Source organism: Protopterus annectens, chromosome 1.part1, assembly GCF_019279795.1.
Source record: "Protopterus annectens isolate FY-2018-M chromosome 1.part1, PAN1.0, whole genome shotgun sequence".
Classification (NCBI taxonomy): domain Eukaryota; kingdom Metazoa; phylum Chordata; order Ceratodontiformes; family Protopteridae; genus Protopterus; species Protopterus annectens.
Window position 1 is genome coordinate 460,550,332 of NC_056726.1, and position 27,192 is coordinate 460,577,523.

General features: G+C 40.1%; 1 protein-coding gene across 1 annotated transcript in view; it reads right to left on the minus strand.

Annotated features, from left to right (window-relative positions):
- Window positions 1–27,192, minus strand: part of COG2 (component of oligomeric golgi complex 2) — a 1,275,772-nt gene that overhangs the window by 494,168 nt on the left and 754,412 nt on the right. The window contains exon 12 of the mRNA XM_044076075.1: window positions 16,871–17,022. Within this exon, the coding sequence (XP_043932010.1) occupies window positions 16,871–17,022 (152 nt within the window). The remainder of the gene's footprint in view (window positions 1–16,870; window positions 17,023–27,192) is intronic.

Here is a 27,192-nt window from a genome sequence, read left to right on the forward strand (position 1 = left end):
GTCACAATACTAACATAAGATGACTGGCTTTAATAATTGGGTTAGTTTCTAGTGTCATTCTAATGGGGTGCAGTATTTGCCAGCATGGAAGGAGATGGTCAATAGATCATGCTGCTTTGCCAAGGATGTTGTGCACCTCTCACCTCTAGGCTTTCGACTATTAACTAAAACATTGTCATCCCCGTAGTGCCTTTCTTAGGCAATGCCAGACTGAAAGTTCTTCTGATATAGCAAATCAAAATCAAGAAAATCTAAAGGTTGTACTGCTCAATGCTAGGAGTCTAAACTAAAAAGCTCTACTCCCTAGAAGCTCTCCTCTCCCTAGAGAATGCTGACATCTGTGCGGTCACTGAGACACGGTTTAAAGCAATGAAGAGCACACCGACACTGAACCAGTCACAATTAAAAGGTTTAAATATACTTAATAAACTAAAGGTGGAGGTAGTTTGATTTACATCAAAAACAAATATACCTCAAGGCTGGTTAAACAGGATAATGTACTTGAGCTTGTCCACGTTCAAAGCACCTTAGACAAAATCCAATACCAGTTCCTTGCAAGCTACAGGTACCCCTCTATGACCCAGGAAACCCATAGTATGTATTTAAACTTATTGGAAATACTCACCATCCAACCCAATACCATATTCATGGACGACTTTAATTACCTGTTAACTGATAATCATTTATGACACCGAATATAGAGGCACAGAGATTCCTGGATTTTGTAAACACTAACTCCCTGGATCAAATTGTCAATACACCAACCAGGGGTGCAACTATACTGAACCTGGCTCTCACCAATAAGGGAGAGTGCTGCACACCCGATAGTGTAATGTCTTCTTTGGTAAGGTCACACTACAAAATGGTTTCCTTTGAAGTAAAAATAAAACCTGGAACCCCGTTAACCAGAGAATATTATGGAACTGCTCTAAGGCTAACTTCCGGCTATTAAGTGATAACCTGGCAAAATTTTAAGCCCCCATAAACCCAGAGAACACCGCTGCCTATGCAGAACTGTTCACAGAAAGCCCTATACAAGCAAGTTAACAGCTGCACAGAACCAGCTGTACCCACCAAAAAGAAGTACAGAACTAACTCAAAAGAACAAGCCACCCTTGTGGAATCGCAACATCAACAGGCTATATAATGGAAGGAAGAAAATCATGGCAAAAATTAGGAGGTGCAGCACCCAACAAGATAAAAGCACCCTCAAACTAAACAAACAACTCAGAGGACAAATATAGCCTACCAAAGCCAAATCTGAGGTAAACTTGCCTCCCAGGCTAAGGAAAACCAAAAGGCATTCATTACTTATGTTTACAACGTCAAAGGCAATACACAATTGCGTGCATAGCTCATTGTAAATGGAGCTACCTATTTAGCAAACCTCCTGGCTAAGAAATTCAGCTCCAACTTTAACCCTCTCTCCCCCCTCAACCTTCCCTCAGGAAACACTACCAAATATAACTACCCCTACTATCACTGGGGGAACAGGTCCTTAATGCTCTTTCTAAAACCAAGAACACTACGTCAATGGGCACAGATGATATCCCAGGATGCCTTGTAAATAGCATGAAAAAAGAAGTTATGTACCTACCATAACGTTCCATGTTAGTTGTCTCCTCTCGCCTTCTTTCTTGCTGGTTGGGTTCAGAGCCGATCTTCAGCTCTGACTTTGCCATCTTCTAAAGCTCGAGAGCTACATACTGGTTCGAGGCCTCCCCATATCCCACGATGCCTGGCGCTAGAAACCCAGATCTCATTTGGTGAAACTAACAGCAGACAAAATAATGAAGGAACCCTATCCTATCATACATAAGCCCAACTATAGAGACTACTAGATAGCGTGGGATAGCCAGAGAAGACTCAGCCAGTGTAAACCCATAGAGAAACTCTTCTCGGTCTAGTAGGATAGGGGGATGGAGGGTGGGATGCAGTAAAGAAGGCGAGAGGAGACAACTAACGTGGAACGTTATGGTAGGTACATAACTTCTTTATGTCAAGTTGTCTATCTCGCCTTCATTCTTGCTGGTTGGGACAGTGCCCCTAGCACCTAATATCTTGGGTGGCTCAGTGGAACAGACTCAGAGCAGTGGAACCAAAATCAGCTCTGCCCCTGGAAACCACGTCCAACTTATAATGCGAAATGAAAAGTATGAGGATTTGCCTCATGTGGCCGCTGCACAAATAGATTCCATGGGCAACCTAGCTTGAAACGCAACAGAAGTGGCTAATGCTCTAGTGGAGTGGCCTTTAGGTTTAACAGGCAATTCTTTCTTCCTCAGCTGATAGATAAAGGTTATGATAGAAGTCAGCCACCTAGATAAAGTTTCTTTTGACACTGGTAGGCCTTGTCTGCCCTCTGCATAAGAGGGGAAAAGCTGATCCGATTTTTTGAAGTCCTTAGTCCTATGCAAATAAAAGCGCAGTTGCCTGTGAACATCTAATTGATGTAACTTATATTCTCCACTGTTAGAATGGTTGGGAAAAAATACAGGAAGGTCAATGGACTGGTTCAAATTATTCTCAGAAGAGACCTTAGGAAGGAAGGAAGGATTAATCCTAAGAGCAACCCTGTCTTTGTGGAACACTAGGTACGGGGGACGGATAAAAAAAACAGCCTGCAGTTCAGAAACTCTTCTCGCTGAAGTAATTGCTACCAGAAAAAGTGTTTTCCAAGATTAAAAACTTCAAAGAACAGGAAGCTGCAGATTTGAAGGGGAGCAAAATTAGAGAGGCTAGAATCAAATTCAGATCCCACGGGGGTGGAGGATCTCTAACCGGGGGCCTGAGCAGAGTGGTTCCTCTGAGGATGGCCTTACAAAGCTTATGAGACATTATACTACTTTCTGAAAGGCCAATGTGAAAATCTGAAATTGCAGCTAACTGCACTTTAATTGTAGCTGAAGCAGACCCAGTATGAAAGAGCAAGAAATTCCAGGATGTGGTGAACAGGAGCTGAAAAGGGGTCTATATTCTTAGCCTCAGCCCAGGAAGAAAAACGTTTCCACTTACTAGCGTAAGTTTTTCTAGTGGTAGACTTGTGCGATGATAAAATGATTTCACGCACCGACTGGGAGATCAGGAAGCCTGGCTATGGTTGGAAGTCGAGCAACCAAGCCGTGAGCTTGAGAGATTGTAGGGAATGATGCAGCCCGCCCGATTGATGGATCTGGAGGTCTGGAGCTGGGTCCAGAGTCCAAGGCTGCTCGATAAGATAATGATGAAGGAACGGAAACCATATTTGTTGAGGCCAGTACGGAGCAATGAGGATCATTCTGCAACCCAATATGGTAGCTTTCTGTATCAGCTTGGGAATTAGGGGAAAAGGAGCGAATGCGTACAGAAGTCCCTGAGGCCAATCATGGACAAGAGCGTCTCTGGGGGAATGCTCTGGATGTGGTAGGAGACAGAAGAAGTTGCTGCACTTGCTGTTGAAGGGGGTGGCAAAGAGGTCGCAGCAAGGTTGCACCCATTTGCGGAAGATTTGGTCCGCTACTACTTGATTCAGAGACCACTCGTGAGGCATGAGAATAGCTCTGCTCAGCCCGTCTGCTATGGCGTTGGATTTCCCAGGGATATGCATTGCAGTCAGAAACCGTTGGGAAAAGATCGCCCACTGCCAGAGTCTGAGTGCTTCCCGACATAGGGGGTAGGACCTGGTTCCGCCCTGCTTGTTGATGTACCACACGACTGACATATTGTCTGTTTGAATTGCAATTGTCCCGATAGGAAGAGAGTCCTGAAGAGCTTGCAACGCTAAAAGCATGGCCCTCATCTACAAGACATTTATGTGCAGATGGTACTCGAGGTTGCCAGGTACCCTGGACTGTTCTTCCCTGATAATGCCCCCCCACCCGATCAGGGAGGCATCCGTGGTCACCGTAGCAAATGGAGGGGGAAGTACAAATGGTCTGAACAAGCTCCAAGAGTGTAAAACAACTGGTAAACAAGAAGGCACTAAGGTAACATAACAGGTAAACTCACAAAACCTTTATTAGTCCACAAATGGATGAATGAAGAATCAAAAATACAGCAACTCGAACTGACTAAGCGCTTTCACCCTCATGGGCATCTTCAGAGTCAGTTAACTTCAGTAAAAACAACCTTTAAATACAACTGCTGATTAGTACTTAATCAATGATGAAAACAAGCAGGAGGGTAGTTAAACAATTGTCCCCTAAAGTTCCTGTTCACCAAATCTTAAAGTCCTGCTCAACAATACCTTGTTTGCTAAAATCTCAAGTAAGTAATAGCTACCCAAAATAAATAAATGAACCAAAATAAAACAAAAATAAAAATGAAACGTCAAAAAAAAAACACAAAACTAAAAAACAATGTGTGCAATGATAAACATTCCATATAAAACAGAAGACATATCTGTTAATATATTTGAATTTACATAGTTGTGTATTATATACAAGCTGCTTTGTATTTTAAAATACATGCTAGGGATAGTATGTCATTGATGCCAGGGGCATTACTGGCATCAAGTCTCAGTTGCCAAAGACATTCCCTTATTTCCAACATAGTTTTAAAGTCCCCCCCAAAATCCTTTGTATATAGCCTGTCAATAACAAAAAAAAAATAAACTTTTTAAAGTTTGCACAATGATTCATGTATATATACAATGAATTAGTGGTTTTCTTATTTTTTATGTCCCTATAATGTTCTAATATTCTTTGTCTCAACTTCCTGGTAGTCATACCTATATAGAACGCTGGGCAAGATAAACAAGTGGCAGCATAAATGACCATGCTCGTGTTACAGTTGCAATAACCAGGGCTCTTCAAAGTTCTCTTAAAACTACCTAGACAAACGTAGGGACAGTCATTAATAAATTTACAGGCCTTGCAATTGCCACATTTGGCCATTGTAGCTGGTCTTTGTCCAAAGGATCTAGGGGTCTTTCTCAAGTAGGTCTTTTAAATTTGAACCTCTACTGTTAATAAAAGTGGGACATTTACCAAGTATGTTGTGAAAGTCTGCTGGGATGAGGCTTTCCCAAGCACCGTAAATAACATCTTTAACTTCAGGTGCTAACCTATTGTTTTGTAATATCATTCCTGTTGGCGTGTTGTTTCTGTCAGGCACTTCTTTACGGTTGATGACTTTGCCACATAACCTGTGTGTGTCATGCAAGATTGGAACAAAGTCAGTAGACCTTCTTCTAAATATTTCATGTTGAAGTGGCAAAAGTATATCAATGGGATAACCTCTTTGGACAAATAAGTCCTTTAATTTGTCCAGTTCAACTGTAAATACATCATTCTCACTAATAATACGGGACAACCTGATCATTTGGCCCTTGACAACATTTCTCTTAACATAGGCAGGGTGACAACTACTATAATGTAGAAATGAATTGCTATAAGTTTTCTTTCTGTATAATCTTGATTCTATTTTACCATTTTTAATATACAATTGTAAATCCAGATAATCAATACTCATCTTGCCAACCTTGTGTGTAAATTTTAAGAATGTAGTTATGTTATTCAAATATAAAATAAATTCTTCCAGTTCGTCAAGTGTACCTTTCCAAAAAAGCAGAATATCATCCAAGAATCTAAAATAAATAGGCACCTTAGCCTTGTAATCAGATGTCAGCACAAACTGATCTTCCCATTCTGCTAAAACGAGGTTGGCATAAATGGGTGCACATCTAGCACCCATAGCCACCCCTGTGGACTGTCTGTAGTACTCATTCTCAAAACCTACAAAATTGTTCTCCAATGCCATTTGCAGCAGATCCACCAATTGGTCCTTCTTGGTCTGGTGCAAATTGGTATGTTTGTCCAAGCTCTTCCTAAATCAGTCGAGCCCACAGTCATGGAGAATCACTGAAAATAAATTGAGAACATCAATAGTAACCAACAAAAAATCCCCCAGATCATCGTGAGTCAAAGTTCTGAGGCAGTCCAAACAGTGCCATGAATCTTTAAGATATATGGCAACCTCTCCAAGATGTCCTTGGTCAAAATGACTATGTAGGAAGCTAGAGGTTCAGTTTTTGATCGTCTGGGCTGCAACTATGGGTCTAAAAGATGGGTTGACTAAATTTTTATGAATGTTGGGTATGCCAAAGATGGTGGGCATGACCGGATGTTCTACTAATAAATATTTATATTCCTCAGCATCTATAATACCTTCACACAGCAACTCATAAAGCATCCAGTCTATTTTGGTGTATGCCTTCTGGACATCAAATTTAGAAGCTAACTCATATGTGTAGGAGTCATTTAGAATGCTCTGCATCTGCGTTAAATAATCAGTGTTAGTCATAATAACCACTCCTCCACCTTTGTCTGGTTTCATAACCCTATAGTCCTTGTTAACAGAAAGTTCCTTTAAGCAAAATAATTCTGCGGATGTTATGTTGTTGTCACGTGTTATTTGTCTATTGTCAAAAAGTCGCCTAATTTGTGTTGTACATAAACGTTCAAAAGCCAACACAGCAGGATGGTATGGGGGTATAAATGTGCTGCTTCTTCTAATTGTAAATAAATGAGCTTCACTGTCAACCCTGTGCTTAGTACTAAAAAATACTTTTAAATTCAGTTTTCTTGTAAAGAGCTTTAAATTAATAAGAACCTTACTGATGTCATATTTGAAATCAGGGACAAAAGAAAAACATTTTTTCAATAAGCTAAGATGACTGTTTAAAATCTTCAAACTAGAAAAGTTATAAACATAAAAAGGAGTTGTCACCTACAATGGTAGGACCCTCCTTAGTAATGTTGGCCAAAGGTAAATTTACCATACTGGTGGGAGAATGTTGACATAAAACAGTAGATGAATCAAAACAAGATACAGGGGAATCAGTAGATAAAAAATACTAGGAGTGTTGTCAGTGTTGTCATTCATCTGTTGCGCCAGTTGTTGGTGTTGTGGAAGGTGGGATTCAAATTTGAGTTGTTCCTCCTCTGTTGCCCACCCCTCCAATTGTTCCCTGTATACCATCCTGGTCCCTGAGGTGGTCTCTGAACCTCCTGATCTCGTAGGTTGTCTCGGTTCCTCAATCTGTCTGACCGTCTTAATGGAGGTTGGTTTTCTAAAAAAAAACTCTTCTTCCTCCTCTATCCCAAAATGTGTCTCATCAATTACCCCCTCCTCCTCAGTTAACATTGTATTTCTCCTTATGTCCCCATCATGTTGGACGTCCCTAGTCGTATTGGGTAAGGGGTAAGCTTTTTTATCTTTATATTCAGTAGTATCCCTTAGTAGCTTCTTTTGTTTTCTTTCCATACTTGTTTTAACGTATCTGTCAAGTTCAGTTGTAATTCTATCTAATCTACCTTTGTTACTTTCAAAAAGCAGGTCATTGGTAATACTCTGCTTAAGAATAAGTAGTTCATTTTTTAAAACACTTAATCTGTTGTTGTTGTCTCTAATAATAATTCTCATTAAATCCATCCCAGTTCTATCAAAAAGTTCCAACATATTCTTGTATGCCTCAGTGTTTGCCTCAATTCCCATAGGGATCCTATATACTTCTCAGACCTTTGGGTACTTGGTTAAGTTCTAGTGAACGCTCTAAAAAAACATTGTCCATCTGAAGTGATTTGTATTTTTTGGCTAGCTTTTCAAATTTAAATATCTGTGAGTTAAATGTCCCAAGATTTTCTGATCTAAAAGAGTCACCTAATACAGGGGGCAACAAGAAATTCTCCATGTCAAACATTGATCCTATAGGAATGTTGTTAGTAACAACTCTTCCTCCACTGTTGTTATTGTCTCCCTGGTGGGTATTGTTCCTTTCCCCTCTAAGTGTCTCCGTATTCACTTGTCTATCAGCATTGGACACTGGTGGTGTATGCATAGTAAACAGTTCCACCTGTGTGTCTGTTAAACTAACATCTTGAGTATTGTGTTCTGCAGTCTTGTTTGCCTGCAGTAATGTGATGATCTGTCTAGAAATTTCCATATATTGGATCATTAAATGTTCCATCATATATAGAAAAAATATATATCAATATCTCTATAGAAATTTTTTTTTAAATATGTAAAAAAATATATGTAAAAAAATGAACTTTTCCTGTCCACTTTTAAATGTTTAACCTAAATGGGTAATAGTGGTAAAAATAGTAAACACCCTATTGGTTAAATCCACAAGAACCAATAGTGTAAATAAAATAAGGTAAAAAATAAAGTAAAATGAAGTAAAAAAATAATAATAATAAAAAATAATAATATTAAATTCGTATTGTCAGGGTGTAGCAATATCAAATTCAGTAAAATGAAGTCAAAAAATAATAATAATAAAAAATAATAATATTAAATTCGTATTGTCAAGGTGTAGCAATATCTATCTCAAAAATCTCAAAGCAAGTGTGTTGTTAACAAGTACACTAGACCAAATCGCAAATCCACTAATCTATTGTATATATGAAGACATGACAAAACTGTGATAGTGATAAAACTACTCTATAACTATTATAAGTAAATATAGTCAAAAGCAATGTCAAGTAACCCCTTGAAAAAATATATGAAAAAATCCACACCATTCAGTATATCAAGTTTACAAATAAATAAACCTTATTCAAAAGTCATAGAAAAAATGCTGTTCATCAATTCTGTTCAATTGTTTAAAATAAACGTAAAAACAACTCGCAAATCAAGCAAACTGAAACAATATTAAAATCATATTGTTGTAACCCCCTGAGTGAACTCAGCGGTTGTGTGACCAAACTACAGTGTAATCAAAATTAGAAGCTGCTTACTTCGAAATAATGATAATCAACATACAAAAAATAAATGCAGAAATCAGTCCAGGAAAATACGTTCTCTTTGAAAATTGCAAGGCTGAAGGCAAAAGTATTGCAAACCTTAATAACGGATGGTAAAAGTTTTTCAAAATTAGTTCCTTATCTCGTTGGAGCCAAAAGCTTTGAGGGAACCACCGAGAACTTTCTCTTTAAACGGAACAAAAGCCTATGTAATAATATGGTCCGTTAAGTCTCCGCCAACAGGGTAGCTCAAGAGGAAGAGTGTCAAAGGCCCCTAATAGCCAGTAACCCAATAAACAAGCTTAAACAAACGTAAACAGAACCATCGCTTCCTTTGATAAAAACAGTACCACTGGAAGCGAAACTCATAACACGTAGCAGCAGTAATCAGACAGCCAAAGCCAACAGGGACGTGGTCGACGTGCACCTGAGGAACAGTCTTTCAAAGTGTATTTAAAGCAGTACGCTTCAGTTTTAAAATTTCAAGCTGCTAATGTTCCAAAAGACAAACCAGTCTATATCAAAAATTGTGGCCAACATAGAAATTAAATCTTCTTGTAATAAAACAATATTAAAAGAAAATATAACCTCCTGCAGTCCGTCTTGATGTGGCAAAACGCTAAGAAAGCCGAAGAAATGTTGGTTAACCTTGGTAGCTGTTCAGCTCAAACCAAGGATGAAGATATACTAGTAAATCCAATAGTAATAATGCAGGTAAATCCAATAGTAGTAATGCAGGCAGGTTAACAAATAATAATAATGCAGGCAGGTTAACAAACTCGACAACCAGATGGAAAAAGTCAGTAATTAACCTCAGTAGCTGTTCAGCTCACATCAAAGGTAGCAGCAATGATGAAAAAAACGAAAGCAACATATGGTAGTTGTCACAACCACAAGGAGTAAATCACAAAATAGTATTCCTTTACAGAAAAAGTAGACCCTGACAAAGGGTCCACTAGAGTATATAGGTTTAAGTGATAAACACCCGTATTGTTACCAAGTGCCAAAACAACAACTGAACAAGCTCCAAGAGTGTAAAACAACTGGTAAACAAGAAGGCACTAAGGTAACATAACAGGTAAACTCACAAAACCTTTATTAGTCCACAAATGGATGAATGAAAAATCAAAAATACAGCAACTCGAACTGACTAAGCGCTTTCACCCTTCATCAATGATGAAAAAATTATGAAAAAAAGCAGGAGGGTAGTTAATTAAACAATCTTAAAGTCCTGTTCAACAATACCTTGTTTGCTAAAATCTCAAGTAAGTAATAGCTACCCAAAATTTTAAAATACAAAGCAGCTTGTATATAATGCACAACTATGTAAATTCAAATATATTAACAGATATGTCTTCTGTTTTATATGGAATGTTTATCATTGCACACATTGTTTTTTAGTTTTTTTTTTTTTTTTTTTTTTTGACGTTTTATTTTTATTTTTGTTTTATTTTGGTTCATTTATTTATTTTGGGTAGCTATTACTTACTTGAGATTTTAGCAAACAAGGTATTGTTGAGCAGGACTTTAAGATTTGGTGAACAGGAACTTTAGGGGACAATTGTTTAATTAACTACCCTCCTGCTTTTTTTTTATCATTGATTAAATAAGTACTAATCAACAGTTGTATTTAAAGGTTGTTTTTACTGAAGTTAACTGACTATGAAGATGCCCATGAGGGTGAAAGCGCTTAGTCAGTTCGAGTTGCTGTATTTCTGATTCTTCATTCATCCATTTGTGGACTAATAAAAGTACAAATGGTCTACCCAGGGGCACTGATGAGGAGAACATCCATCATACAAGGTGCTTTTTGCATGTTTCTGTGATGATAATGATGTGAGACATGGGAAGCTGCTGGAAGGACCATTGGGTGAAAAGAAGCCATTGGAGTATCCTCATGTGAAAACGTGCCAGAGGGACGAGTATGATTGCTGCTGCCATGAGACCCAGGGTTTGGAGGACGAACCTGGCTTGAATTCTCTTGCATTGTAACAAGACTTGGACATGCCGCCGAATGACTAACACCCGGTCTGGTAGAAGGCTGGCTGACCTGTCTTTTGTATTTAAGTTTGCGCCTATAAAGATGATAGACTGACAAGGTGACAAAGAATATTTTTTCAAAATTTATAGTGATACCTAGTCTGGAGCACGTCTGGATAGTATAGTCTCTGGCTTGCAGAAGGTGATACTTGTTGGTAGCAGTGAGGAGCCAGTCATCTAGATACGGAAACACCTGGAATCCTTGCCGTCTCAGGTGAGCGGTAACTATTGCCATACATTTGGTGAACACCCTGGGGACTGTGGTGAGACCAAAGGGCAGAGCTCTGAACTGATAATGGCTGGCTCCCAGCCGGAAGAGCAGGAATCTTCTGGAGTGCCTGTCAATTTTGATGTGGTAGTGCGCATCCTGAAGATCTATGGAGCAAATCCAATTGTCCTGACCCAGGAAGGGTAAACTGGACTGTAGCGTGACCATCCGAAACTTCGTTCTTTGTACAGACCTGTTTAGTCTGCTGAGATCCAAAATGGGTTTCCAGTCCCCTGTCTTTTTTGGTACCAAAAAGAACCTTGAGTAAATTCTGGATCCTTGCTGGTCTGCTGGGACTTGCTGGATGGCCCTTTTTCTTAGCAGTTTTGAAACTTCCTGAACTGCTTGATCCCTTAGATTGGGTGGAACATCTGGAAAGGACTTGTTGGACAATAAAGGAGCATGAACAAAAGGGATTCTGTAGCCTCTGGATATAACGGACTGTACCCATTTGTCTTGTGTTATGTCTTGCCAGGCTCTTGGGTACAGCGATAATCTTCCCCCGACTGCCTCCAGAGGTGAGCAGCCGGGCAACCCTTCAGGGATGCTGGAAGGGCTTGTCAGAGAAGGATTCTCTGCTGCCCTGGTTTTGCGGACCCCCTCTGCCACGAGGGTGGAGTGCATTATTGTTCCCTCCTCTGCCCCTAGAGGGAAGCTCACCACGTGTGTCCAGCAAGGCTCCCTGGGATTTCCGGAACCACATCTTTCCACTCTTCTGACTCTTGGGATAGGGTCTGGAAGGAGTGGAAAAATGGACTCCTACAGCAGAGAGAGACTTGCCTTCCTGCTCACACCTGGTAAGGGTATCCTTCACCTGTGATCCAAAGAGAGAGGAACCACCAAAAGGGGTGTTGGTGAAAGATGCTCTGAAAGGTTCCGCAAAGTTACATAGCCGCATCCAAGCGTGCCTCCTTAGGGCCACGCCTGTACCTGCAGCTCTACTCGCCCCATCGGCTGCATACGAAATGAGCCTCATGGAGGAGTTTACCACTGAATTAAGAGTCGCCAGCTGGGAGGCTGCCTTAGCCTGGGCCCCCTCAGCTGATGGATCTTGGAGGGTATCTCCAAGCTCTTTCAGGAGATTACACTGAAGACGGGTAAAGTGGCACAGGTAATTCGGGGACTGCATAGAAAAGGTCGCTGAAAAGAACATCCGCTTCCCATATCTGTCCATTGTCCTGGACTCCTTGTTAGGGGGATGGACAGATGAAGAAGTTTTAGCCAACTCCTTCTTTGCGGCCGCTGCTACCACCATGGCATCAACGGGGACACCTTTGGTCAAGAACTGTTTGTCCTGCGGGTGCAGTAATGAATTTGGCAGGTCTTCTAGGGGTCAGTTCCAATGTGTCTGGAGCCGTCCATGCCTTCCGAGCCACCACAGACATCAGTGGGTCAAAAGGCGGAGACACCCAGGAGGTGGAAGGTCGGGATCCAAACGCGTCCAGGAATACAGACTCATCCTCGGAAGGGTTTAGGGCATACCAGTTCCCTCTCTGCCTAAGCATCTCAAGGATGTCTGAGAAGGAGACATCTTCAGAGGGGGATCTTGGTGACCCTTCTGACTCCTCTAAGTCGGTATCCGATGTGACAGACTCAGGGGAGTCAACATGCTTCCTCTTGCATTTCCTCTTGCGAGGTGGCTCCTCCGAATGGTCAGGGGAGGCCTCGGAAGAGGAGGATACACCCAAAGGGGTGTCCTGGAGAGCTGGATCCCCACGCTTGGGTTCTGGAAGAGTGGCAGTGGCTGAAGCAGGCACCCTAGGGGGAGGAGCCGATGGGGTCGATCGTGGGACTGACTCTGGGGCCAGTACACTCCTCATCACCTTGAAGGCGTCCCTGCCAGAACGTAGAGATGGCTCCAGTTCCGAAGAAACCAGAACCCCTCCCTGTACCGACAGGAAGGGCTCCGACGCAGATGTGGGAGCCGAGCTCACCTGAGCCGAAGCGCCGAGGGGGAGAGCGGGGCCAGACAAGGGTCCGATGCCACTCGCCCCCTCGAAGCCGACGAGGGAGTCTCGGCGCCCAGATCCCTCCAGGATGGTACCATGGAAGGGATCGGAGCCGACGACGGAACCAAAGGAGAAGGTATCGAAGCCGACGGTTCCATGACTCGAACCCCAGCGAACTCAGGCTCCGAGCTCATAGGATGAGTCAGAGGAGGATTATCTACAGCTGTGGACAGAGCCGACGCCTGATGAGGGGGGCTGGACAACATTTTGGCTAGGGCCTGCGATTTTAACAGCCTGCTGACCACTCTTTCCAAGTCATGATCCAAAAGTCTTGAGGATCGAGAAGAGTGGGATGACCGATGACTACGCTCCAACTGGAGCAGAGGCGACTTCAGTGGTGAACGTATCAACTCCAGAGAAGGAGACCTGGACCTTTTTCGACTCTCAGATGGCTCCGAAGAACATGTCGGAGCCGACTGGGAGGGAGGGACATCGGTTCCAGCCGGAGCCGAGATGGATGGTATGGCTTCACCCAACGATGGCTCCGAATTGGGAGCCGAAGGTTTAGGTGGCCTAGAAGATTTCACGGGCTGAGCCTTCGCCGGTGAATCTTGGAGTTTAAGCAGACCCCGCAAGATCAGTTTTTATTTTTGCGCTCCTGCAGGACTCTTGGACTGAACGCATGGCAAATTGAGCAAGAGTCCTGCAGGTGAACGGTGCCCAGACAATAAACACAAGAAGTGTGACCATCTGTCAGAGACATTTTCTGACAGCATGAGTAACACTTCTTGAATCCGGATGGCTTAGGATCCTTGGACATCCTGAAAGAAGAAAAACCAAGGAAAAAACACACACACACCAAAGGGTTAAGGTAACTAACCACAATAAAAATACACTACAGTTACCAGAACCAACTACACTACAACAACTACAATTAACTATAGCTAAACTAACTAACAATAATAAAGGAATTCTTTTTTTTTTTTTTTTAAGGGAGATAGGGAGAAAAAAGGTTATCCTTCAACTTAACCGGAAACCTTTTAGAGGTAAGGTTATCCTCTAACGTAAACGGAAAACCTTAAGAGGAAAGAGAAAAGGGGGAGGGGAAACTCTCTAAATAAAAACGAGTTTCTGAGGGGAAAAGGCAAGGATTCAGACACGGACACAACTATAATACCAAATATATATCTAAACGAGAATTTCTGTGCTAAAACTACTAGTTTTATGACAGAAAAGACACAATATGAAAGTTTTATATGACCTGAGCCAGTAGAGCAACCTCGCAGCAGAAGCAGCAAACGAGATCTGGGTTTCTAGTGCCAGGCATCATGGGATATGGGGAGGCCTCGAGCCAGTATGTAGCTCTCGAGCTTTAGAAGATGGCTGAGTCGGAGCTGAAGATTGGCTCCGAAGCCAACCAGCAAGAATGAAGGCGAGATAGACAACTTACCATCATGACTTATCAGGCCCTCTGGAATTGCTATTTAACTGTAGCATCTTTACAGGCTCCATGCCTCATGAATGGAGAAAAGCACCAGTCATCCCTTTGCACAAAGGTGGGCCAGCTAGAGACCCTGGAAACTACAGACCCATAAGTCTCACTAGTATCATATGCAAAACCATGGAAAGAATTATCATTGAAATGGTCAATAATGGCATAGTAAACCTCCAGACAGTGGACCCAACCCAATTTGGTTTCATCAAGGACAGGTAATGCCTACTCAACCTGGTGGACTTCTTTGAGAAGGTCACCAAAATCAATGGATGAGGACAAAATTGTTCACACTGCCTACCTTGCCCTGGCCAAGGCACATGACACAATACCCCACTAAGGCATTGTTGACAAATTTATGAGGTTATGTGCAAACCCTTATGTCACCTGGTAGATAGCCAACTAGCTCACAAATAGGACCCAGAAAGTTACAACTGGGGAGTCCACATCTACAGTGAGGGCAGTTGCAAGTGGAGTCACTCAGGGATTGGTCCCGGGACCGCTCCTTTTTGGCATTTACTTTTATGAGGTCTAGGCCTATGGCAATGGCTTCTGGCTGACTAAATTTACAGATAATTGCAAATCAGGAGCTGTCACTGAATCATCCGCTGGCACAAATGTTCTCCAGGAAAAGCTGACACAGACAAACAATTGGTGTCAGAGCCGTGGGCTAAATCTAAATGCTAAGAAATGCATAATGGATGCCTTTGGGAAGTCATCCACCCCTGGTAACTATCCTATCGACAACACAACCCTAAGAGTTGACCCAGCAGTCAGGTACTTGGGAACACACATAGACATCAATCTAGCCTTTGATCATCATGTGTCTACACTAGAACACCGCAGAAATCATTCTATGCTGTGCAACTTATAAGCAAAGGCATGGCACACAGGTCAAATAAGTCATTGTTCCACTGTATTCAGCATTCATCAGACCTACTATTGAGTACAATGCCTCCTTTGGTATGTACCTAACCAGGTATATCCAACAACTGGAACACCCACAGAGGTTCTTCACTAACAGAATACAGGGCGTAAGTAACATGTCCTGTGCAAAATGCCTCATGACCCCATATTCCTGTATTCTGTTGCCTACAGGCTGAGGAGAGATCTATGACTGACATACAAGGCATTGTCAAACCCCACTCTGATGGACCTCCTGCATATACGCAAAACAAAAAGCACAAGAATTACCCATTCTAAAGACTGAAACCTAGCCTGTGATATAAATAGGACCTGCTGTTGATACAGGTATGTATCCCAGAGAGTACCACTTCACTGGAACAGGATCCTCTCCTTGTCAAGCATAGTTCCTCTCTAACCTAATTTAAGTGTAACTTGGACAAATGGATGGGGAACAGGAAATTCATCCCAGGTTTGGCACCTATGTCTCTACTGGACACAGGCAGCCTATAAATGGTTTGTCTCTCAAGCCCCTGCTTACACTTATCAAGGGTACCAGAACTTGTCAGAGATTTGGGATGCATGGCTAGGCTTAAAAAGGCCCTTGTGGTCATTAGCCTAGTAAACACGTATGAATCTATAAATGGGAAACCAAAAAAAGAAAACCAAGTGTCATCATGAGATGGTTTAAGAGGGAGGAGAATATGGGCAGTAGTCAGAGAACTGCACATTGATTTGTGGATAAACCCTAACCTGATGGCAAAAGGAAGGGTCACCAAAAGGTAAAGGATGAGCAGAAAAGTGGCTAGAGATGGTAGTTAATATATGGAATAAGACAGAAAGAAGATTTAATGACTGGCCTAGTCTCCAATGCCAGTCTGAACCGGAAGAAGGGGCTTACAGAGGTATTGTAGGGTTATAGAATGGTATACAAAGAGTAAAAGGCTGCAAGAGGATGTAGGCTGTGTGTTGGGGGGCTGATTTATGGTTGTATCTCCGTAGAATGAAGAAAGGAACAGTGGATAGAATATACAGTGATGGAAAAGATGCAAAAGAGAAGAGGCAAAAATTAGTCACAAGCTGGAGGCAGGAAAAGACTAGAATGCAGAGGAATGGATTAGGATAATCAATGAAGGGAGATGACTAGGGGATTGTGGGTTACACTGTTGGGTGTGGATTTGCAGATGGAGGTGGTTCACGTGATGAACATGTTAGACAGGTTCAAGGTCAAGTATACTTAAGTGCTTACAACCTAAGCATTTTATGAAAACTATAGACTCAAAACATTATAATATGAAACAACAGCTAAATACATATACAGCACAAAACATGCTAATGAACATTACTTGAAAATATGAAAAATAAATTTATCACATTTTTAAAATTGTATATCTCTAATTCAGCTGCAGATCAAGCAGAATCATAATTTAACTTAAGCCTATCCAACAATATAGGACAAAATGAAAAAAAAAAGTAAAAATGTGACTCTTACCTCATTTACAAATTTAGAATATCGTGACAGCATCTGTAAGGTAAGCTTCCAAAATCGGTGAGCCAACAAGGGTAGGTAAATTTGATCTGACCAACATTTCTGAAGATTCATCCAAAGAACATGTGATGCCAAAAGGCAATATATACTCCCAACTAAAAGACAGAAAATGGCAGAAGAGCTCCAAATTATTACACAATTACATTTTTAGATTAATTTAGCTTTCAATTTTCATTAAGGCTATACTAAAGCTTTCACAATTTCAATTCACACAAAATAGCATTGTTGAATGTTGGTTTAGAATTCCAAATCTAGTAGACTGTCGAAAGCCCTGGTTTCAAATCTTGGCAAGGAGTTTAGGTCATGGAAGCAGGCTTATGCTGTGTCTGAAGTGCACTTTTTAAGATGTAAATCTAACGTAAAATGGATCAATAGCCTGTGTTCATCTCCTCTGGAAAATATATGTTAAAAGCCAGGAAATGTCTGAAAGAATTAATATTTTCTATCTGTTCTTATCAAATAAAAAGGAAAGTGGTGTAGATACTGGAACCTGAAATGCACAAATAACTGTAATCTGTGTAAGAAACGTCATGATGGAGACTGTAAACCAGAATGTAATTACTTTTAACAAAACATGATGCACATGGGCCCCCATAAATGGTCTACATATATATGTATACAAAGTTTTAAGAAAGGACAGTAAAAAAACATTACAAGTTAGGATATCTATGCTCATAAGAAACGGGCCTCAAGTATCATTGTCTCCACCGTCACAACAGAACAGAAGTGTTGCAGTATCACAAAGTAGAGATTTACTATCAGCAGAGGTACAAGTCCGGGATAAAGTTGCAAAATCTACCACAAAATGTTTACAAAAAATGCTGTTACAAATGAGTGTGGAGGTACCCAAAGTAGGTCACATTTTGCAGACAAAATAAAAAAAACACTGACTTCATGAGAAATCTCACAAGAGGTAAAGCAGACACAGTTTACAATCTGGCTAAACTAGATGCATTTCAGATCAGCAAGTCATTAAGTAAAAAGGGTGTTAGAGAGTACCCACTTTATCTCAAGGTATTAATTTTGACAGACCATCACTTAACTAAAGATAAAAAAAAAAACGAAAACCATACTGCACATGTTAAATCTCTGAAAGCACAAAAGTATCACTATTATTTACAAACTATCTAGGAATTAAATGCAGAAGTTACTTTTACAACAAAAATAAGAACAAAACAATAAACATGAAGTCTTTCAGTACTGCAATATCCCTTCTGCAGGATGCTGCTAAATTGAATTCTAAATACAGCGTTAGACTACATGAAGACTATAGAAGATACATGGCAATAAGGTACATAAGTTCCTGAATTTCACCATCAGCTTTCCTTATCAAATTAAAGAAGTGCAGGATAAAGTGGGAGAAAAGACAGACAAGGCTAAGAAGAAATACTGGTTGGCTAACAAAGAAGAGATGGCAGCATTCTCAACAGCACAGAACAAGGCATTGCAGAGACACTAGCAGCTTCTGGAAAGCAAGTGAGCAGATGGGCACAAAGAAACTATCAGGTTACAAGGCACTGGCAGAAAGATAAGGAAGATAGTCATCAGATACCATTCATTATGGGATCCCTGCAACACCCTAATTACCAGTCCACAAGACATCAGCGGCAGATGGACGGAGTACTTCCAGCAGCTTCTGAATGAAGCAAACCACACAGAAGCTGTACTGCTGCATACACAGCCTACAATAAAAGAGGAAGAAGAGCCCATACCCACCCTAAAAGATGCAAGAACAGCACTAATGAAAATGAAGTCAGGGAAAGCAGCAGGCTCAGATGAGATAATGGTAGATATGATCAAGATACTGGGTGAGTTAGGAGAGAAATGGCTACAGAGTGTACTCATTGCAGTAAAGAGATAAAGGTGTATCCCGAATTACAACAGAAATGGCACTCTAGTGCCAATGTACAAGAACAATGGAGACATTTACAACTGTGGGCAGTGTAGAGGTTTCAAACACCTGCCACACTGCATGAAAATGCTGGAAAGGGTGACTGATAAATATGGATGGCGCAGTGGTGCAGCGGTTGCATTGTCACCTCACAGCAAGAGGTTCTCCGGTTCGATTCTCAGCTGGGGTGCCTTCTGTGTGGAGTCTGCATGCCCTCCCTGCATTTGTGTGGGTTTCCTCTGGGTGTTCCGGTGACATGCATCTGGAACATATCTCCCCGAGCCTCCACTTAAAATTGGCTTTGTTCCAAGTCGGACTTTCCCGGTTAATAAATGTTAAATAAAAAAATAAAATAAATATACAATGTAGTAGAAAGTAAGATGGAAGATGAGCTGTCCAGATTTAGATTAGGATGCAGCACAACCAAATTGATGTTTACAGTTTTGAGAGAGAGAGAGAGAGAGACAGAGAAAGTGGAAAAGAAGCTAGAGATGAGAAAAGAAAAAAATGGACAGCCCAAGACTTGGAGAAAGCACAAGACAAGGTCCCAAGAGAGATGACTTGGGTAGTCCTGCAATGGTTCAAAGTCCTGGAATCAATCAAAGAATTAATGCTAGCTATATACAAGGATCAAGTGACAAGTACGAATAGTGTTCTGACTCACAGAGGATTTCACAGTAGAAGTCAGGGTTCATCAGAGTTCAGCTCTGAACACGCTGCTTTTCAAAATGGTCATGGACTAAATTAGCAAGCAGAGTGGAGGGGAAGAGAGAAGCAAATCTGCTGTATTCATACAATGTGGCATTTCAAGCAAACTCAAGAGAAACTTCAGCAAATGGTGGTGTAATGGAATGCAAAACTGAAGGCAAATGGGATGAAACAGTAGAGAGAAGAGAGTTGTCATGCCAGTAAATGGGAGAAAACAGAAGGAGCTGAAAATTTAGACTGAAGAACAAACAGTGCAACAGGTTAACAACTTCAGGTATTTGTGAGGGATGGTTGAGGAGATGTAAAGTCTTGAGTGATGAAGTCAAAGCTAGGATCAGAGGAGCTTGTAGTCAAAAGGCACAGGATGTCATAAGAATGCCAAAAAAGCTGAAAAGAACGGTCTACAAAACAGTGGCATGACCAGTGCTTCTGTATGGTACAGAAGCCTGGCCAGTGAAAGCAGAGCAGTTGAGGAAGGTAGAAGTGATGGAAATGAAGTGCCTGAGATGGGTGGTAGCATGCACACTGTGGGACCAATGAAGAAATGAAGAGCAAAAACAAAAGTAGTTGCAATTACAAATAAAGTCAGAGAGAACAGATTATAGTGGTTCATGCATATGTAAGGCAGAAAATAATCTGGAGGAGATTTGAGACAGACACGAAGAGGAAATGAGAGAATCCATTAAAGAGATGGATGGATTGCAGGAGAGAAGATCTGTAACATTCAGACATGACTGTCAAAGAAGGTAGGAGACTGGCAATGAATCGAGTGAGATGGTGACAGCTGATGTGACACCCTGACCAGACGTAGAAAAGGGGAATGATGATGATGATGAAACACAGTAAGCCTGCAGTTCTTCCCCTGTGTAAATTCCTTACTTAATATTCTCCCTTTTCTAACAGGGAAGAGCTTCACACACAAGCAGGCTTCACTCTCTGTACTGCTTTCAGACAGCAAGGCAAAATACTGTTCTCTTTCCTGAAGAAATTCCAGTCTTCTTTCAACAAGACACAGTTTTTTTTTTTTGTCAAAGCACTCTGGGTACCATTTTGTTAAGCTCCTCCAATGAACTGCATTACAGAAAAGATCTTCTAGCTTTTATAAGCTATTCAACGTCAAAGGTCACAATACAGTTCTTTTTCTAGAAGAAATTTCAATTTTCCTACATACTTTAAAACACTCTGGGCATGTACTTTGCAGCTCATCAAGTGAACTGGGTTTGTGAGTCCCAATGTCAGGTGTCTTACATTAACTTCAGGGTGTCTTATCACATTACCATTTATGATTCTGAGCCTAAGCCATTGCAGGCTTTGCAGTGTCTCAGCATCCTATGCCAGATACTTCCATGCATATGCCCCCCCCCCCCGTGAAACAGTGTGACCCAGTGACTACTCTGTTAATATACAAAGACTTCTTTTTATACACACACACACATTAAAAACACTGTGCCTAACAACTGTAACATAAAAAACATTGCCCTCCTCTACCCCATAACAACAGGACATGTGTAGGCAACCTAACATGCAGGACAAATAACAGCTACAGCAGTGCTTTCCTGGCAATTGCTAGTCATATGACTAGAGACCACCAACGGAAGTTACAGAAATGCAAATCTTCAGGGATAGTTTTCTACTGCAGGTATTTTTTTTAATTCTGTCAGAAAACCAGACAGAATTATGGATCGTGGTAATGGAAGGCAGCCTACAGCAAAAAGTACGTTTTTAGGTTTACTTTCACAGCGATCGACATGGAGGGGGGCCCTAAAGCACTGTTTAAAGCAATCAGTTTGTTAGGTAAGAATTTCACAAATACATTACCATGTACTGTGAAAGTGTTCTCACACTGTGACCGGTGAAGTGAAAAAATACTTGCACTTAATTTTAGTATGAAACAATTACCATACATCTAAGTTATCTTTGCTACTGCCTCATATTTTTCCCTCTCCCTTGTAAAATTTTTGATTTTCTGGTAAATCACTGAGGATTACATTCTGTCAATAATGTCAGTCATTAGAATTTCAAACTTCTTATTGCCCTGAAAAGGTACGTTTATCCAAAACCTGCTGTCCTGTTCACTTTTTATGCATAAAAAGGCCAGCAGCAAACCAGAAAAATCCATACAATAAGGCAACACTGCTGCAGTCCAAAAAAACTCAGCAAAAAAGTAAGCTGCAGCAAAACCTTTATTTAAACAAACAAGCCAGTGGGGGAGGGAAAAGGCTACACAGTAAAATGGAATAGTGGTTTCAAAGTGCAGAGCTTCTTCCCGAGTACCAAAGATTTGATACTGAGGAAGAACCTTTGCACTTTGAAACCAGTTACTAAGTTTTTGGACTACAGCACTGGTGGGTCATTGTGTGCCAAAAATAAAAAGACCTCGCCTAATTCACCCATTATACCAGTCACTTAGACATCCCAACAAAGTGTCCTAATTTAACATCAAATCTGTCAACATCAATAATTCTATAATGACACCTTCACTTCACTGATTAAACATTCCTTGTGACAAGATCATTTACAAATCCATTTGAATGGATACCACCTCTAGCCTGAACAAATACATAACTGAAATCATGAAAACTTGGCACACTTTAACCACTCTTTAAACATTGTTGTCATAGTTCTAGACATCAACACCTAGAATTCTAACTACTAATAAACATGTTTTATCTTGTTAGGGGTGCATCAGAATATTAATACAAGCTTAACAAGTAAACAAAAATAAACTAGGGTCATATAAATTATCAATTTCATAAAGAGATTTGCAACACAACTGCAATACTGCTGCGACAGAAATCATAAAACAGTAGTATGCCCTACTAAACCTTGGTTTCATAGTTCCATATAAACATTTCAAGAACAATAAAAATCATGACAACTTAGCATACACTACAAGTTGAACACTATACTAAACACTGGTTTCACAAGCTAATATAAACATTTATACAGCCATTTTAACACAGACCACAAAATGTCATACATTTACTAATTGCTTCTTCAATATTATTATGAAATATGACACAAAATGTGTGAGGATATTGGGTGTTGTTGTCTGTACTAGCATGACTGGCTGAAGTTTTGTAAACACTTGTAAATAATTGTAAATTACCCTGTGTTAGATATGCCAGCATGACTAGCTATAATTTTGTAAATATGTTTGTTTTTATTACTTTGATGTATGTAAGATGTTTGAATCGAACATCATTCTTCTGGCTGACTAAACGTATGTGTTTTTAAAAGGAATTCTGAATGTAAGTTATACCAATCAGCTCACCTAGATGTGATGCCATTATGTGCCAGAACGGAAAGGAATAGAATCTCCACAGCAGCTGTTTTGTTTACTTTTTAAAGTCTGACATGAGAGAGTAGAATTCTCAAAACAGCTTCTGTGACTTAAATTCTGATATAAAAGCAAGTTCTGAGTCAGTTAAAGTTCAGTAGTTGTAGTTGTTCAGATGTTGTTCAGTTGCTGCTTTCCAGACCAGTAGTTATCACTCAGAGTTTTCCAGAGCTGTTCAACAGAAACAGTAGGAGTTGCTATTCCAGTCACTGAGGAACATACAACAGCCTGAAGAGTGGACATACATTCCTATCTTGCCTGGCAAAATCATCTTGCCTTGCTGAGTTAATTAGATAGTTAGGGAACTATAGTTAGATAGATAAGAGTTTTTCTACAATCAGTGTGAAATCTATCCTACAGTGTTACTTTCATAATTCCTGTGTGTGCAACTCTGTGGTTTATTAGAATCAGTTATTCAGTGTATACATGTTCTAAATTATTTATTATTAAACATTTTTGCTACCTTTTATTATGGTTGGCTATTTACAAAGTACTTTTAGTAACCTGAGAGTGTTCATGCTTATTGTGATAACATCCTGGCCACTCTGAAAAGCCTTACTGCTTGGATTACACGCTACCATTTATATCAATATGTATTTCACCCAATATAATTTAACACCCCTTTTGAAGGGTATTGTGGTATTTGACTGGTGGCAGCCGTTACCTTGTAATTTGGGAAAGAGGACATCCGCAGGTAAATCAGTGCCAGTCTTTCCCAAAAGTGTTTGTATATGTGACTATCAAATATTTAAGAGTGAGTGTGTCAGATACCTAGAACTGGGACACAGTGCTCTGAAGTGTTTAGTGTGAAGACTCATTTGTGGACCTGGAGTGAAGTATATAGTCCAGTCCCAGGTTTGTAGCCTGTTCCTGGAGTACTCTTAGGGAAAATTGTGTATTTCTATCTCTGCTTTCAGTGACACTCCTTTACTGGAGACAGTGGCAAGAATTGAGGCTCCTTAGTCCCTGTCCTGGGTTTAACTGGGGTCATTACAAATGTATGAACATTCAATTGTGACACAAAATGACAGCTGCTTATTTAGGAACCCACAACTTTTGAATCATTCTGTACTGTCCATGGTGTGATTGTTAAGTATGCTACTGCTAAGCACTGCTAATTGCCCATTGCCGTATACCACAAATATTTAAACATCTCCATGTCTGCTGAAGTAAGTACATAGGCTTAAAGAAAAGAAGAGGAAAATATTACTGTCCAAGCTTTTCGGTGCAAGTCCATCCTGAATTTGTTGCACTTCAAATTAAGAGCCAGCACTCAGTAATAATATGCAACAAAGTTTAAATCACCCAAAACATTAAACAAACCTCTAAATAAAGTTGCTCAGAATTGTGGGCCACAGACATCACAAGAACATTAACATAACCTATACCATTTTACAAATAGACACTGCTGCACTGTTAGAAGTGTTGATTTATTTTCAAATAATTACAAACAGGGCAGTCTTAGCATTATTGGCCCCCAGGCAAAGCAGTGCTATGGGGCCCTTACCTACATAACCACTCACAGGATTAAAAATGAAAATGTCCGATAAAATTAAATGCATATTTATTGATACTTCCAACAAAATCAGTGTTTAAAACATTAAAATACATGCTGTACAGCAAAGATTAGAAAACACACATTTGAACAATACGTGAGCCTTGAAAAACACAAAAAATTCAACAATTTAATGATACTACAACTAGTAAACCATACAGACACAGATGGTACAGTATGAAATTATTATGAAATATTTATTATTAATCAAATGTTCAACAAATGTTTGCAAAATTTCTTTGCACATAATTGCTTTATAATTGACTTGAAGTCAATGGTCTTGAGGATGTCATTTTCCATACACATAAGTGAAAGCCAGTTGAAACACTGCTGCCCCATTTTGCTGCAAAGCTGATTTTGTATATGTTTCAGTACTGAAAATGAACGTTTCTCCTGCACAGTTTGTAACCATCTTACACATAAATACTCTGAATGCAATTTAACATTGGGAAACACAGATTTCAAGTTGTCCGAAATTATTTTTCTGTACAATACTCTGGGAGATTGTCACAATTTTCACCAACAACAATGCAGTCCTTGAGATGAACACATTCATTTAACAGGTCAGCATAATTAAGGTCTTTGTGATATACATTAGCCAGACTTTCACACTTTTCATTTAGCTCATCAGAACCACCTGTTTTCAATTCACTGAAGAAGGAAAGCAGATTTCCAATCAACGAATAATCTTCTGCACATTCTGGCAGCTCAAAGATAACAGAGTCCAAAACAGAAAGGAATGTTTCTACCTTGAACTTTTCACTTTAGTGAGAAGTACCTCTTCTTCTGATCAGTCATATCTAGTAAGACACATACTTTGCTTTTGCACCCATTTTGAAACATAGCTAAAATATGACTCGAGACATGTACTCCTAGCTTTAAATTAGTATTCACTAAATTTATCTCTAATTTCCTGAAGACAGGTTTTCAGAGACTCAAAAAGATCCATGGCAACAAGTATGTTTACATACTCTGACTGTAGGACATGACTTGATTTGTTCAGTCTTTCAAAAATGTCACTCCAAAGAATTGTCGGAAAGATAATTTCCAGGTTCTCCACTTCCTCACTCAATCCTTCTGCCTTTAGCCTTGTATTCACTTCTTGTTCAGTCAGCGGATACAGAATCCAGTACATGTAGCATCAAACTGTGATGATCATCTCATGTCAGACATGCTTGACCACAACATCTTTTCTTAAAGATGATGTCAGAACATTCCATTGATGTGTAGAAGCAGAGAAAAAGGAATACAGATGCTGAACAAAGTCAAAGAATGTTACAGTCTGTAGACAACACTCTGCATTTTTTACTTCCACCAAGTTCAGGCTGTGCCCAGCACAGGCGACATAGATGGCTAACTCATTCAGTTGATGAATCTGTGCTTGCAATCCAGTAAAGTGTCCAGACATATTTGGGGCACTATCATACAACTAAGGAAATCCACAAAGGTGTCTGCTAGATTCTTTGCTCTATAAGAAAAGATGGTGTTGAACTTAATGAAACGTTCAACAGGCTCACATTCTCAAATGTACCGGACAGTAAATGTCAGTTGATCAGTGCGTGAGATGTCTGGAGTGGAATCCATACTTGTTAAGTAATAATTTGACTCACTTCTTCAAGAATAGCACAAAAACACTATGTCCCATTAATTCAATAAATTCCTCATAAATGTTCACCGATAAATATGATGGGTTCCTTTTCCCACAATTTCCATACAGTTTGAGATGTTCTTCCTAAAAAGGGTCAGTTTCACTCAACAGCTCTAGAATACCTAAATAGTTTCCATTTTTTGCTGAACCAATAATTTGATCTTCTCCATGAAATGGCAAACCTCTAGAGGCAAGAAAGCAAATTACAGAAACCATACGTGTAAAACTTTATGCCAGTACTCCTGCTCTGAGAGATGATGTTCAAGTAACAAAGAGTCTACCCTTCCAGTTTCTTTATGTTTGATCAAATATGCCATCAGCACTTATGATGATGTTCTCTGTTTTCATGTTCTACAACTACATTGCTGTGTTTCCAGTCACTGAATCCTGATGTTGCAAATGGAGAGACTGTCTTGGACAACAGATGACATACAAACCAGTACAAACGACCTTGGGAAGGTGAATAGAGTAGCCATTCATGTTTTACACACTCACCATAGTTGATGTTTGAACACGTTCTTTGATAAATACCTTATCTGAGTATTATCTCCTCCAGCTCCTTTATACACCATGTATGGGTTTGAAAAGTTGCTATCATCATTCAGATGTGATGATGGCCCACCATGAATCCAGTACTTTACTGTGTTAGTATCGTTAATGTTCCATAGCCCTGAATCTGTGTCTTCTATCACAAACTCCTTTACTGTTACAGATTTGGATATTTCCTCTTGCGGAATATCCTCAGCTGTAGGAACAGGTAATGATACAATTGGTATGTATGCTGGAACTGGATGACTGGATACAGGAGTGGATGTGGATGCTATATTTGAGGGAGCAGCATTAATGGCTGATGACATTGCACCTGGGTTCATCCAGGATGTTAATTTTGGAAGTTTGTACATTTTCGCTTTCTCCTCTGCAGCACTTTAGCCCTTCTGCACTCCACTCAAAACACTATGTTTCATTTCTGCTCAAAGGGCTATTTATCGATAATCAAAAAAAAAAAAAATTAAAAATTAAAACACGGTTTAGTCCAGTTTCAGCTGTAGAAAATTTAGGTCAATGAGAAAAGTAAACACCTTCAAAACATTGTATGTACAGTAGTGCTCCACTGCTACGACTA